Source organism: Piliocolobus tephrosceles, chromosome 10 (assembly GCF_002776525.5).
Source record: "Piliocolobus tephrosceles isolate RC106 chromosome 10, ASM277652v3, whole genome shotgun sequence".
In the NCBI taxonomy this organism is placed as follows: Eukaryota; Metazoa; Chordata; class Mammalia; order Primates; family Cercopithecidae; genus Piliocolobus; species Piliocolobus tephrosceles.
This window is the reverse complement of record NC_045443.1, coordinates 102,238,314-102,254,018: the sequence shown is the minus strand read 5'-3', so window position 1 is coordinate 102,254,018 and position 15,705 is coordinate 102,238,314. Positions and strand designations below refer to the sequence as shown.

The following is a 15,705-nucleotide window of genomic DNA, read 5'->3' as shown; positions in this document are numbered from 1 at the left end:
TCTATCTATATATCTGTATCTATCTATCTATCTATCTATCTATCTATCTATCTATCTATCTATCTATCTACCTACCTACCTACCTATCTATATCTCACTCACATTTTCTTTATCCATTCCTCCATTGATGGACATTTAGGTTGATTCTGTATCTTTTTTTTTTCCTTTTTGAGATAGGGTCTCCCCAGGCTGGGGAGCAGTGGCATGATCATGGCTTACTGCAGCCTCGACCTGACCTGCCTCAGTCTCTCGGGTACCTGGGGCTACAGGCACGCACCACCATGCCTGGCTAATTTTATTATGTTTTTTGTAGAGACAGGGTTTTGCCCTGTTGCCCAGGCTGGTCTCAAACTCCTGGGCCTCAAGCAATCTGCCTGCCTCGGCCTCCCAGAGTGCTGGGATTACAGGCAAGAGCCACCACGCCCGGCCTGATTCTGTATCTTACCGTTGTGAACAATGCTGCAACTCTGCTACAGTGAGAGGGCTGGTGTCTGCTTCAGATGCTGCTTGCACTTCCTTTGGGCATATACTCAGAAGTGGGATTGCTGGATCATATGGTAGTTCTGTTTTTAATTTCTTGGAGACCCTCCATACTGTTTTCCATAATGGCTGTACCAATTTACATTCCCACCAACAGTGCACAGGAGTTCCCTCTTCACATCCCTGCCAACCCTGATCCTTTATCTTTGATAATAGAAGGACTTCTATCTCGAAAGCCCTAGCATCTAGCAGAACGCAACACACACAGTCAGCACTACGGATTGAATTGTGTGCCCCCCAAAATTTGTATGTTGAAGTTCTCACCCCAGTACCTTCAAACGTGACCTTATGTGGAAACAGGGTCATTGCAGATGCAATCAGCTAAGATGAGGTCATACTAGAGTCGGCGGGCCTCTACTCCAATATGACAGGTGTCCTTATAACAAGGGGAAATGTGGACACAAAGCCAGGCACCCACACAGGGGCAGCAGCATGTGAAGATGAAGGCAGCAATCAGAGCAAGGAAGCCAAAGATCACCCCCAAACCAGGAGGCTAACAGACAGGCCTGGAACAGGCCCTTCTTCATGGCCCTCAGAAGGAACCAACCCTGCTGGCGCCTTGATCTCTGTCTTCCAGCCTCTAAAACTGTGAGACGATACATTTCTATTGTCTAAGCCACCCAGTCTGTGGTACGTTGTTACAGCAACCCCAGCAAACTACTACAGTGAATATGCAATCAGTGAGGGAGGCAGGGTGGGGTGTGAGGGAATTCCAGTTCCATTTCACGCAGTGTGTATTTGCTGCATGCCACACACTATAGAAGAAGGAGGAAAGGAGGTAGGAGCGGAAGGAATTGAGAAACAGGGCTGAGTGTGGGCTAAGCAGCGAGGGAGGGTGGAGTCTGGGCTTAAGCAGTCCGCTAATCCCTTCCTAGTCCCGTGACTTGCTTTCCCCAGTTCCTTCATGCAACCAATCTCCTGCTCCTATTCTCTCCAACCGCCTCACACCTGTCGCACACTAGTCACATAACGTCTTGTGAAATCAAAGTTGAGATAGAATGACTGATAAGTTTCAAAGTGTTAGCCCTTCCACGACCCTTACACTTACACTTTCCGGCAGGAACTTCTGGGGGAAACATCGAGCATCGGGATGAAGCGGAGACTTGGGACAAACACGCCATACTCTTCACTGGGTCCCAGGAAACCACCCACCCTGATGTTCGGCCGCCTCTGCACCTCTAGTGGAGTGAAGCCCTGGCCACCTCCCCATGCTGAACTCACAGGAGGCACAGGAGCAAGTGGCTTCATTCATTGCCCAAACATTTACTGGGTACCTTTTCTGGGGCTGGCCCATAGTAGCTACTGGACACTCCAAGATGAGTAAGAAAGACATAGCTCCTTCCCTCAAGGGGCGCAAACACTGGTGGAATCATTTTAAATGAGTGAGATTAGTGTCATAACATGGGCAGGACGTAGGGATAACAGGGCATTTTACAGACCAGCACTGTCTGAGATAGCAGTCACGAGCCACGTGCAGCCCTGCGCACTCGATGTACTGCCTGTCCCAATTGAGATGTGCTGTGGGTGTCAAATACACATCAGATTGCAAAGACTTAGTATGGAAAACACAAACATAAAATACACTAATACTTTTTTATTGACTAAATACGGAAATAATCATTTGAGGTACGCTGGGTTAAATTCTAATATTATTAAACTTAATTTCAGCTGTTTTCTTTTTCCTTTCCAAACGTGGCTACCAAAAATTTTCAAATGACATACGTGACTTATATTATGTTCCTAGTGGGCAGCATCATTCTAGAAGGACATTTCACGTGAGCTTGGAGGGGAAAAAAATCAGAGCTTCCTGGAGGAGGTTTCTTGCATGCAAATAAAAAAATCAACATTGACCGGGCATCTTGCCACGTGCTTGGGATGCTATATATTTTCTAATTTTATCCTTAATAACTGAACCACAAGCATTTTATTCCTGTTTTACAAACAAGGTCTCCAGTGCTCAAAAAGGTTTAGCCATGTGCCTCAGATCTCAGAGTAACTAGTGTGAAGACGGGGTGGAAACTCCCCTGAGATCTGCATGGTCCATCAGACCCACAGACTCCACTGGGAAAGGAAGAGGCATGCTATCACCACCACCTTCTCACCCCCGACGTCTCTCCTACGGGCAGTTTCAGAACAAGCCAGGGCTTTGTTTCAGTTCTATCCATTCTGACAAGGTTAAAATCCAATTGGCTGAGAAGCTACTTGAGTTGTGTCATTTACAGAAAAATCGAATTATGTGGAGGCCTCTTATAATTGAGGGTAATTCAGGAAATAACTCTCTGAAAATGGCAGCTAGTACAGCTGTGTTACCATTTGGAAATTGCCGAGGTCATTTTGTCACACGAATGCCCTTCTCCAGTTTAAATATGTCAGATTATATTCATACAGACTGACACAGAAAAACTCCATTAGGGCATTGAGCTTCCTATCCAGACTGGAATATATTGGATCAGATTAGGCTTGTTCCTGAAACTTCTGTTTCTGAAGCAGAACAACTGCCTATAAAGAAAGCTTGAGTTAAATGTGGACTAATCAATGAGATCAATGCTTTCACATGAACACAACCCAGAGATGAGGTCTTATTTAACAACCATTACTGAGTACCTAACTAGGCATTGGGAGTATAACAGACATGCCCACGGGAGACTTTTAAAATATGAAAGCTGCATCTGCACATTTTATAGAATATAGGTTGTGTGAATATATATGTAACACATACCCCCCCCCAACCCCCCCCCACACACACGGAGGCACTCATGGCTTTATAAATTAGTGCATCAAGCTTGCTGATCAACACAGACTCTGCTAGAAACAAATAAATCAAAATTATTAGGAAGTACTCACAATGAAGATAGCTAGTAGCTTCCAGGCAAGAGGGAATCATCCATCTTATTATTATTCAACAAAACTCCAAATGTGCATGTGCAAAATGTCTGAGTCTACATTACAGAGCACAGCAAGGGCCCAGACCCCCTAAGAAAATTCCCAGGTTACCTAACTCCATTCTGACAACGAATGGCTACTGATTAACACCAACTCTGACCTCGGCACTGTCCTAGGTGCTTTTTATATAGAATTCTGAATCTCACAAACCTGCAAGACTGGTATCAAGCTCTGATTTTACAGATAAAGAAACCAAGGCTTGAACAGGGTAAGTAAGTGACTGTCCCAGGTCATATAGCTGGGCTGGGACTCCCCAGTTCCCTCAGGCATCCAATCCTTTCCTCTGACCCAAATTGGGTCTGACTGTCATGTCCCCTGACTTGACTGGAAATCCTTCGTGGCTTGACTGGAAATCTGACCAGTGAAGCTTCCCTGGTTCAAGAATAATGAATCCACTAGCCACGGTGAAAGAGGTAGTTCGCTGTCCGTGGTTTTTTTGCAATGGGCCTCGCTAGTCTATTGTAATTTGCAATTAATAATGAAGCATTCTCCCAAATGCTGTGTGTAAGATCAGGTTAATGTAATATTTCATCTTTGCCAGCCAGCTGCCAGGCTGGCAGTAAGCATTATCTTTGCATAAAGAGTCAGTCTACAACCAAATCAATTAATCCCTCTTTGGCTGGTAGACAGCTGCTGAGTCAAAGAAGATAATTAGACCAACTCGTCATTTACCAGGTGGTTGGTAATGAAGGGATTAATTGACCAGAGTTGGGGACAGTACAACGTCTGCTCTTTCATGCCTTCCCCAGCATATGTGACCACTCAGCTTCGTTCTTCCTGAATAGCATTCAAAAGGCAGAGGGCCCTTCTCCTTCCATGCTCATTTCTATGATTGTAACTGATCCTTCAGAAATGTCCATCTGACGCCTGGCCTGGAGCAAGTCTGGGTTCTCCTTCTTACTGGCTCAAGACAAAAGTGGCCCAAGGGTCCCTTTCACAGGGTTCCTCCCAATACTTTGGCTGAAGACCTGGCATCTCGGATTGGCCCACATGCTGCTGGCTGGGTGTCCAGCACTGTAGGCGTCGGACCCACAAACCTGCAAATGGAGTAGATGAAGGACAATGATCTCTGTGTCCTGATGGAAAACACAGACACAGAGCCTTCACATAGAAAGAGAGTAGAAACTATGTAGAGGGAACAACCTCAGCATATATGCTTTGAGTTGCTTTTCACATAACGGGTTATGTCCTGCATTGCAACTATCTGGGGTTGGTGTCATGTGCGTGGTAAAAAGAGTTTACCAAGAGAACTGTAGGTAAAGAAAGGCAGATGTATTAGAAAAAGTATGAAAGCACATTGCAAGGGAGCAATGGGCAGGTCAGCAAGAGAGGAACTGACTGCAAGTGGACAAAGGCTTGCTGGGGATTTTACAGGATGGTGCTTGTGCTGTGTGCTGAAGAGGGCTTTGTGCAGTACTGATAACGCCAAGGTTTCAGTGAACTAACTTGGCATTTTTCTATCAGCCAAGGGTCTGGTGATAGGTGGGTGTAGGAAGATGGCGAGTTATTTGCACAGGAGGACTATGTGTCCTGGAACACGAAGACAGGCAGACGTACAGCTTATCTGCTTTCTCTTTTTGTTTTCCCTTGGTCCTGCCAGCCTGCTTCTCCCTCCCTAACTTTGCAAGTTATAGGTTATATTAGAATCAAAGACTTTTAGGACCAGGGGGTAGGGGGTGCTTAAAGACCTTCCAACTCAGGGCTTCCGAACCCTGGCTATCCATTAGAATCACTTAGGGAGCTTTGAAAAATAACAACACCCCAGCCCTAACCCAGACCAATAAAATCAGAATCGCCAGGGGTGAGGCCTGGGCACTGGTCATTTTCTAAAAGCTCCCAGAATGGTCCTCACCACAGGCTTGAGAATCACTGATCCAGTCTAGCCCCTTCATTTTGTAGATGACAATGCTGAGGCCTGGAAGGGGACATTACCTACCCTGGAGAAGCCCCACAGTTAGCAAGTGGCCGAGTCAAAAGGAGAAGCTAGGTCACAAGATGCACGCCAGTTTTTGTGGGCCCCTCGTGACTACCAACCCTGCCAATAGGTAAAGACCAGGTGGATTGGAAATGACCAGAACGGCAGACATGACCCAATCCACATGCTACCAACCTGCCACTCCTGCCCCCTCTCCAGTCAGCCCCTGGCATCACCTCACTCCAGCCACAGACCCCTCCCAGTTCTCTGAATGCGCCATGGACTCTCTCCCTGTGGCCCTGCTGCTGTTCCCCACTCTGTGATGCTGTCTCACTTCTTTAACATGGGGAAGTCTGCTGTGTCTTCAGAGACTGGACTCAAATCCTGTAGAAAGGCCCCCACAGTGCACCGTCCCTCAGAGGCTAACCACTCACTCCCGATTCTCTCATAACTCTGCAAAAAGCTTCTATTATATACCGCTTATCAGGTTACATGATTTAGGTGCCTCTCCTCCCCACTACAAATGTCCATTGAAGGAACAAATTTTGGCAGGCATTGCTGAAAAAGCTATTTAGGTTGGGGCTAAGAGAGTCCCCCACAACTGCCCCAACAACCTTTGGACTATTACAAGCTTTCATCAATCTAAAACATTCAACGAAATCAACGAGCCCAGCTTCCAAATGTCACCAAGATGCTCTATCCCATGGCAGAATTCTCGGGGGTGACTCCTGCTCTGCCAGCTCCAGCCAGGAGACAAAGGCTGTCCTTCACTGGGCCATATATCAGGTTCAGTAAGCAAAAAATAAATCTGCAATTTTTATTAATTTTATTTTATTTTATTTTATTTTATTTTATTTTATTTTATTTTATTTTATTTTATTTTATTTTTGAGACAATCTCACCCTATTACCCAGGTTGGGGTATACGGGCACGATCTCAGCTCACTGCAACCTCTGCCTCCCAGGTTTTCCTGTCTCAGCCTTCTGAGTAGCTGAGATTATAGTCATGAGCTGCCATGCCCGGCTAATTTTTGTATTTTTAGTAGAGAAGAGGTTTCACTATGTTGCCCAGGCTGGTTTAGAACTCCTGATCTCAGGTGATCTGCTCACCTTGGCCTCCCAAAGTGCTGGATTACAGGCGTGAGCCACTGTGCCCGGCCCGCAAGTGTTTACAGCTATTGTCCATTCCATGCCATTCCAGAAGTCCTGGCACCTGCTTTTGTGAATTTTGCAACTGGTCCTGAGCACACCTCAGGTCTCGGCTTGAGTCACCGGGAAAGAGAATCTCAAGGAAGCATTTTTTCACCCAGGAAAAATAAAGCACTAGCCTCTCCTCATCCTGCAACCTAGCCAGGCTACATTGGCCCGTCTCTCTCATTCAGGAGCTGTGTGATTCGCACATTGCTCAACCCTCTGAGACTCAGTTAATTTACCTAAAAGATGGGGTTACTGGAGACCTTCCTCTACGGCTTGTTGTAAAGATTCCATGAGACATGTGTGACAAATATGTAGAATGATCACTGGCATGGATTATACATTTGGTAAACAGTAATTTGTCCTCCTTTTTCTCTCTCATCTTTCTTTCCTTCTGACCTTCCTTCTCCTTCCCTCTCTCCTCCTCCCCATCCTGCTTCCTGGAGTCTAACTGATGGAAAAATAAGTTTACTTTAGCACCCTGAAGACTTGATCAATAAAAAGTCACCATGTAACAGAGATTTCAGTGGGGGCCTCCAAGATCTTGTCATTCTCAGTTTTCCTGAAGCCTTTCCCCCACCCCTCAACCCCACCCCGCAAAGAGTTCCCCAGAATTCCTCTAAATTCCTTGAACACTGTTTGATCCTCAGAGACCCCTAGAACAATCGGATCTGCTGTGCCCTGTGCAAACCTCCTAGACTCAGTGCTTACAAATTCACGGTCAGCCCTGTGCTGTGTGTGTCCCTCCCCTTGGAACATGGTAATCACAGAGCAAGTGTAAATGCTAAAGAAAGAACCAAGCAGGGCAGGGCTGAACCACATGAGTGACGTTGTGAAGATTTCAGGGAATCCATGAGAGGACCAGGAGGTGGGCGAGGCAGAAGGACAAGCTGTCTCGCCCTAGCTGGCATTTAGGGGAAATTAGGCCCTATTAATGGCTGACAATGCAGCTCTGCCCTGTGCCTCTGAACTGAGCCAGAGAGGCCCGCAGATGTGCTCGGCCCACAAATATGCAGTTGACACCTCCTGAACTTTCGGTGACTTGATTCCAGCTGATCTGATCGGCAATTACATTTTATTTTGGGGCCAAGGAAACAGCAGAGAACCAGGAAAATTATAAGACATCAGAGTACAGTTTTTCTAAGAATATCAACTCCAAACTTTTCTTAACCAATTGTTGTTTTATTGGTTAGGGGTTTGCAGGGCACTAAAATAAGGAAATCTTGGACACTAAAATAAAGAACTTGGTACACTAAAATCAGATTATAGCCAATTTCCCAATATTACAGCCACTTTTCCCAGATTATAGCCAAAATTTCCCAATTTTCCCAACCCTTTGTCCAGTGAAAATCTGGGTTCGATTTTTTTTGTTTTTTTGGAGAGGGGATGGGGTAACTCCCACGAAGAGAACTTTGCTGGTAACAGCAAGTACAGCACAGAGGTAAAGAAATTTGGATTTATAGTTTGCTTTTGGGTTGAATTTCACTCTGTTTCTTACTAGTTATTTGGCCTTGGATAAGTTGTATGAAGTTACTGGCCTCAGTTCCCTCATCCATAAAATGGGGATATAAAACCTAGCTTGGGGCTTATTATTACAAGGATTAGATAAGATATTCATAAGCATCCAGATAGTATCTGGCCTATGGTATTGATAACAGAGTAACTAAGATGACATCTTCTTGCCATAATGTTGGTTTCTTATCACCTAAAATAAACAGTTCCTGTTTTCACCATTATATATCAAGCTCAAATACGCAGTCAGTACAAAAAACGGAAACGCCAGCTCGGGAAGCAGTTTGGTTTCTAGCAACTAGAGGGTTTGTCATCTGCCTCAGTGATAACATCATTCCGGGCTCAGCAGCTTCAACAGCTTGGCTGGTAGGGAAATACAAGAAACTGCCACAGAGCCCAATCAGGTGCAAAGTTTGTAAATGGCTCGTGGATACAAAACCAACTAACTCAATAGAAGCTCTCGCTCCCTTCTCTCCTCAACTCCCCGGCCCAAATGATCACCAAGACAGTTTCTCTGAAAAGTGCCACTTACTGAACTTGCGTGGGATGGAACATAATTGCAGCTTGTAAAGGAAACCAGCCTAAGAAAAAACATCCCGAGGAAACGAGGTGATTTTCCTGCAGCTACATTTCCCTGGTTGCTGGCTAATGGGGCCAGACAACTTGCCCAAGACGTCCTTGAGGGAGGACGGTGACTCACCCACCTACGCCCTCCCCAATGCCTCCCGGAGCTGCTCTCCAGCCTTAGCTTCCCTCCCAAGTCTCAGGCTACTGCTCAATAGGCCTGTCATCCAGACAATGCTCAGAACACTACCGGAAGGAAGAGGGGGCCTCTACCCAGGACACGCATCTCTTCTCTGACTGGTTTACAATGGGACCAAGCAGGGTCTGCCTCGCCAGTCAACTCATTCCCCTCAACCCTGAGCCCAGAGTTACCAGCCACAAAAGGCTAAGCACACACCCTCTCCACCCTTTTGTGCCCAGTGCCTAGAGCTAAGCTGCTAAGCTACTAAGCTATATGTTCCTAGGCACATGTAAGCACATGAAGAAATGAATGAGAAAAAGGAGTGAATCAACCCATGAAGGCGCAAACTCTATGGGAAGCTCCAAGCAAGACACATCACTAAATGCAATATTGCAAGGCAGGTATTATTCATGCCACATTATAAATCGAAGAAAGAAATCTCAGAGAGGTTAAGTAAACACCCCACAGTCACACAGCTGAGAAATGATGAAATTAGGCTTTGAACCCTAGGTCTCACTCCTAAGTCAAGGCTTCTGCTATGGAAGCCACCCTCTGGACCACAAAAATGACAAATCATACCGACAGAGCCCCTGACACATCAGAATTATTTCATCCTCCCAACATTCCGGGGAGAGTTTTAGGTAGGAAAACTGATCACTAAAGAGAACTCATCATATATTCAGGCTTGCACAATTAGTTAGAGGTGAAGTCAGGATTTGAACCTGGACTTTCATGTTTTGAATCACAAGTATTTGAGAGCCCTGTGTTAGGTACTGAGGAGCCAACAGTGAACAGGACAGACGCAGTCCACGGACCTTCCATCCACAGGGGCGGTGACTTCAGAAATAGCTTTTCCCATGACACCATATGTCACCCATAAAATTCGCAGCAGTGTTTCAGCAGTTTTGTATTGAAGGAGAAAATGCTCTGAGAACAGAGGATATCAACAAAAAGACGGGAATGGTTTGCATCTGAGGAGCCTGTGTTGTTTTCAACACGGGTTACCAGAAATCCCATCCTTTGTTGAAGCACAGTTCTGTCTCTTCCTTAGGACAGAATGTGTGTGGACAAGCTGGGAGACCTGCCTATCATAGGCAGATTTTTTGGGGGCACCAAAGGGAACCCAACTATCAAATTCCCCACTGAGTCACCATAGAACCCAGTACAGCAAGCCTCAGGCAATACTGATGTGGCAACTAATGGACTAATCTGGCCAAGTCACACCTCAAGACAGGGCATGAGTTAACCTAATTAGGCCACCCATGATGCATAAACTCAGGAGTCCATTTTTCCAGAAGGGAGTGCAGGTGAGAGACTGGGAAGGGTGGTAGGGGGCACCAGGTAGTTCTCGAATGCATCCCTTTGCAAGAGTTCTAAAAATTCAACACCTTTGAGGCCCATGCATTATCTTCCTCCACCAGGTACCTTGATTCAAAGAAGTATTAAATTTAGTCAGAGACTGTAGCCAAAGCAGTACATTTTTCCCTCTTTCTCTACAGCTATCGAATGTCCACTGATGCTGCTGCTAGTTGTTCACTCACCAGTTCTGGGCATCAAGTGCTAATTAATGTTCCTACGAAAGGATCAGTCCCAGAGTCTCCACATCAAGACCCACACACGCCACTGAGGCTGTTGCCATGGCAACCAGGCCTCCTAACTTTGCACTAGCTTTCCACAGAAGACACTTTTCCTTGGTTGGAGCTTTTTTTGCTTAAAGAGGAGCTCTTTTCATAATTGATGGCACAGAGGCCACGTTTGCTACCTCATTAAACTAATGAGTTAGATTTACTGAGGTAGTCACTTAGCAAAAGGTCCCTGCTCACAAGGGAGTTTGCCAAACTGGCACAGTAAGGTGGGGCATCACTGGGCTTTAATATGTGGGATGTGGGAGTGGGTGTCAAGTGTACCCATGTGCAACTCTTCCTTTGGGGATACCAATGGGAAGACTGCACAGCCTCGCTGGCCCTTTAATTTCCGGGTCTCATTGCTCGGACTTGAGCTGTATTAATCTCAGGAGTTAACTGTATTATTAACTGTATTAATCTCAGGAGTTCAAACCCTGGGCAGGTCTGAACGCTTAGCACTAAGCCTAGGCATTTCTTTAATTCTAAACATCCCCTGCTAGAAATTTTCAGAGATGCTACATAGAACAAGGGTGACGAAGAAAGCAACCTCTAAAGGTAAAAGGCCGGGCTGTGAAAGGAAGTTTTAAATCTCCCAAAGACCACAATTTTGGAGTTTTTAGTATCCATCCCCACCAAAAAAAAAAAAAAGTTCACATGCTGACAGAGTACTCGAAGCTTACCTGGATTGGGTTGTAGAGTTCCTGCAGGGGGCTTCGGGACCCCTTCCGGCAGCAGATGTCCACACCAAAGGGATTCCTCCGCATGACTGAGGAAAGAAAGTGAAGGCTCATCAGAAATGAGCAACAAAGATTTGTTGTCTGACAAAGAAAAAGGCACAGAGGAGGGAAGAAGAAACAGGCAGGAAAGAAAGAGAAAACCAGCTTCTAGCAAAGGAAGATTTCCACGCTGTCCCTTCTCCAACAGCACAGCTGCCGTCTGTCTTCCCAACATTCAGGCATCTCCACATCCAGAAGGATCTAAATCATGCTAAAAAGTCTCCCCAGCAAGTGTTTTAAGAAAACAGGACAGACATCTAAAACTCATTGAAATGAAACCACTTACAAAAGAGAGCATAATGGCTGCTTCAAAGACAGCAAGTTCTACCCAGCACCAGGGTTGGTAACACATTTTAAGATTCCGCAGACTTCTCCAGCAACAGTCAATGACCTTTTATTCCTAGTCCCTGGAAGCTGGGCTTCTGAGAACGGGCAGGTCCTTCCCCAGGAGGCTCCTCCCACTGGATAGGTCAGAGGCCCAGCCTCCCAAAGTCTCTCCTAAATTATGTTATTTTTAGTGAAAATATCAGCATGAAGCAGAAAAGACAAGAGTTTACGGTTCCAGACAGAGATGGTACTTACAATTAATAAAAGAGGAGGAATTAAGTGAACTCCTCAAAACCCACCAACATTGAAGCCACCAAGAGCTCTTTTTAAACGGCAATGAATTCTTTCCTTTTCATTTTTCTTGTTCACTCTGTGCAGCCCCTCATGCATTGTGTAAAGCATAGTCATGGGCTTGATCATTATTTGTTGGTGGGAGGGGGAAGGTGGTAGGGAGGGACGAAATGGGGAGAGAGGGAAGGAAGGAAGGAAAAAGGAAGGTGGGAGGGAAGGAAAGAGAGCAGTAGAGAGGGAGAGAAGGAAGGAGGGAAGGAGGAAAGGAGGAGGGAAGGGAGGGGAGGAAGCAAAGGAAGGGAAGAAGGAGAGAGGAAAAGAGGAAGGAAAGGAAGGAGGAAAGGAAAAAAGGAAGCAGAGAAGGAGGAAGGAGGGAAGAAGGGAGGGAAGGAAGAAGGGAAGGAAAGAGAGAGAAAAAAAGAGAGATGGGGGAAGAATAAATGGGGCTTTCTGCTCAAGTACACCATAGGCAGTTTTCTTATGGTTCAAGGTGCAACAATGGCATGAGTGAAAAAAGGAAAACTAGATTCTTCCATGAGCCTAAAGAACTCACCTGCTCCATAGAGGCAGCAAATGGAGAGCAGGACATTCCCTGGAACAGACAGCCTGGGTTTGAATACTGGCTCTACTACTACCGGCTGGGTGACCTTAGGGAAACTACCTAACCTCTCTGTGCCTCTGCTTCTTTGTCTGTAAAATGGGAATGACAGGCATCTAACTGCCTGGGTTGGATGTGAAGATTAAATGAGTAACTACTATGTGCAGAATGCTTAAAAATGTGCCTGGCAAAAAGCCAGAGTTTAAAAGTGTTGGTGACAAATTTCAAAAGCTATTTTAGATCCCCTTGGGAGGAAAGCAGGAACTTCTCTATTCGTGGCTATCAACGGGCCTGATGGGGAGAAACCAGACCTCAAGCAGGGTACAGCTCAAATGACTGGGAGGGCTGGCTGCAGGGGGTAAGCCCAGGGACCTCTGCTCAGAAGTTAATCTGAGGTCAGGAAAGGGAGGAGAGTCATCCACAAGCAGCTGATGACACCTGGAAGGTCTCCAGAGGAACAACTGCTGCTCAGTGAGCCTCTGTTGACTTGTCACTTTGAGCCACATGGAAACTCTGAAAGTCAATCATCAATGCCCAGAAAAGAGGCCATGTTTTCTCTTTCCTTTTCCTTGACTTCCTAGGGCAGGGGTCAGCAAAATTTTCTGTAAGGGGCCAGACAGTATTTAGGCTTTGCACCCTGCAGTCTCTGTCATAACTCTTCCGCAGGGCCATCGTGGTGTGAAAGCCTTGCCAAAAGATACAGAAATGAATGGGTGTGGCTGGGCGCCAACAAAACTTCACTGATGAATAGGGAAATCTGGGAAAATGTCATCTAATTTTCATGTGTCAGAAAATATTATTCTTCTTTTGAGTTTTTTCCACCAATGAACAAAAATGGGCAGTGGGCCAGCTTTGGCCCTTGGGCTAGAGTTTGTCAACCCCTGCCCTAGAGAACTGCTCCAGGTCTTCTCAGGGTCAGTAGTACAAGCTCCAAACATAGCTACATGCCCACAGTCTTCCCTGCGGAGGGCAGAATCACAGGCAAATGTCAATACATTAAAGCCATTAGAATTTGATCAGGCTGTACAGAGAAACACTGGTTCTTTGTTCCTCCAGTTGCCCCAAGAAGAGGGGAAAAAAATTCTATGTTGTGTTTTTCTTTAATTTATGACTTCATTTTTCATTTCCACCAAAAAGGAGGTAAACTGTTAAATGCGCGCAAGTTGCCCTTGGTGCACAATGACATAGCAACACTTCGGAGAAGTAAAAACAGCCATAAAACTCGTAAAATTATGCCCACGCCGGGCAAGATTAAATTCTCCCTATGGCGGCAGACAGGCTCATCGAGGCCCGTGGCTCCAGGACCGCCGCGGTGAAAAACCTACCATGGAATCCACTAAAAGTCTGCTTTTATGGGGGGCAGTATTATTTAATTGGTTTATTTTTCTAATACAAGCCCTTTAAAATGCTTTGACCGTGTGGGGCCTGAGCCTTGGGTTATTTGCCCACAGCCATCAGCCCTGCCCGTGACTTCACTGGGTGCCATGGGAACCGCCCTTGGCTCCCCAGACCACAAAAGCCAAAGGGGCCTTGTGTGCCTTTTATGGGAATGATAACAAGCCCACCGTTTCTGGAGTGCTCACTGTGCACCAAGCAGTCGGTGCACTGGGATCCTTCCCACGGTGACGGAAGTACCTGCATTTTACAGATAACCCCTCCGCGCCTCCCTTTACTGCAGGCACTTGGCCAAGGTCAAGGCCATGTCAGTGGAAAGGAGCCAAGCTGAGCCTCGAGACTGACAGGCGCTGCCCAACCTGTGAGCCAAGGGTCACCCCCCAACTCAGCTAGGCCAGCCGGCCACGAGGATACAGACCACTGAGTCAAGGCCCACTCCGCCCACCAGGGTGGGAGGCTTGGGCCAGCACTTTGTCTCTCCTCAAGAGGAAAGAAGGAGCCAGACGACTCAGAAGGAGCCCAGTGATCTGTGGAAGGAAGAGAAGGAGAGTGAAGAAAAGATAAAGTTCCCCAAAGCCTCCATGTCATGTTCCAAAAACTAGAGTTTCTCAGCGTGCGCTCTACTTACTTTGCCCATCATATTGCTTGTTAAAAAAGCAGATTTCTGGGCACATTCTTGGGCTTCATCCCAGAGTTGCTGAATCAGAAGGAAGGGGAGATGGAAGTGAAGGTCCAGGAATCTGCATTTTAATAAGACTTCCCCACCATGGGGAAGACGGGTACAAATTATACTCTTTATGCTTTCTGATTCTTGAGTATCCAATTACAGAATAAACAATTTCCACACCACCTGGCTCCATCTACCTCAGAAGACACCGTAGCATCTACAATAAGAGCTGTGGACCATCTCCTACTGCTGATGTTGCGTGAAGGTTCGGATCCTCCCTAGAAGTTAAGCCCCACTGTACCCTCTCAGGTTTAGACCACAGGGGCTTTCGATTTCCAGGGGCCACAAATGACTTCTGGGCTAGTCATACACAAATGGCAACAATGAGGACCTACTCTGTTGCCTGGGATGCAAAGGAAGCACCAGCAATTATGCACACGAGTATATTCACCCCGCCTGTATCTTACAAGTGGTGTTAGGGAAGTTTGAGTAACCAAGGCCCAGATGGTGGCAGCTAACGTTCATAGGGCATCAGTGCTTCACCAAGCAGTTCACACATTTAATCCCCACAACAGTCCCATGGCGCGGGTACCACTACTGTCCTCACTTGACTGATGAGAATACCGAGGCACAACAGGGTTAGGTAACTTGCCCAGGTCTCATGACTAGAAAGAGGTGCAGACGGGATTCTGCCTTAGACAGCCCATGGTCTCAGCTGCCACACTGGGTCACCTCTTCACTGACAGGTAAGTCAAACATCTCCATAGTCTCCTCCAGGCCTGAGACCTGCTTGGCTGGCCACTTCTAGGACAAGTCAAAATGTAATAGGATTCATTGAAATGCTGTGATGGCAAACTATTAATTAATGGTTTTAGTACACTCATTCATTCGACAAGTTTTTATCACGCACCTACGGTGTGTGAGGCAACTTGCCAGGCACCGGGTTTGGGGGATAGAGCCTCTCTCTAACCTATTCGTGTTGTTGCTGTAGTGCCTGGCATGTAGTAGGTACTCAAAAGGTTGATGAATGATAGAGGATTTAACACTTCCTTCAAGAGCATCAGAGAGGTTTGGTTCTTGCTATATATGGAGAAAACTGCCAGTAGTACTAGGCTACGGTTTTTTTTTTTTTTTTTCCTTTGAAAAATGAAAGGTCTGATGATCAAAAGCCCCGTAAA

The 15,705-nt window shown here is 46.2% G+C and overlaps 1 protein-coding gene across 3 annotated transcripts in view; it reads right to left on the bottom strand.

The window, feature by feature from the left end:
• Positions 1-15,705, bottom strand: part of CHST11 (carbohydrate sulfotransferase 11) — a 308,357-nt gene that overhangs the window by 149,327 nt on the left and 143,325 nt on the right. For all 3 annotated transcript variants that reach the window (XM_023191537.2, XM_023191471.2, XM_023191598.1), the window contains exon 2: positions 11,154-11,239. In XM_023191537.2, coding sequence (XP_023047305.1) covers positions 11,154-11,239 — 86 coding nt within the window. The remainder of the gene's footprint in view (positions 1-11,153; positions 11,240-15,705) is intronic.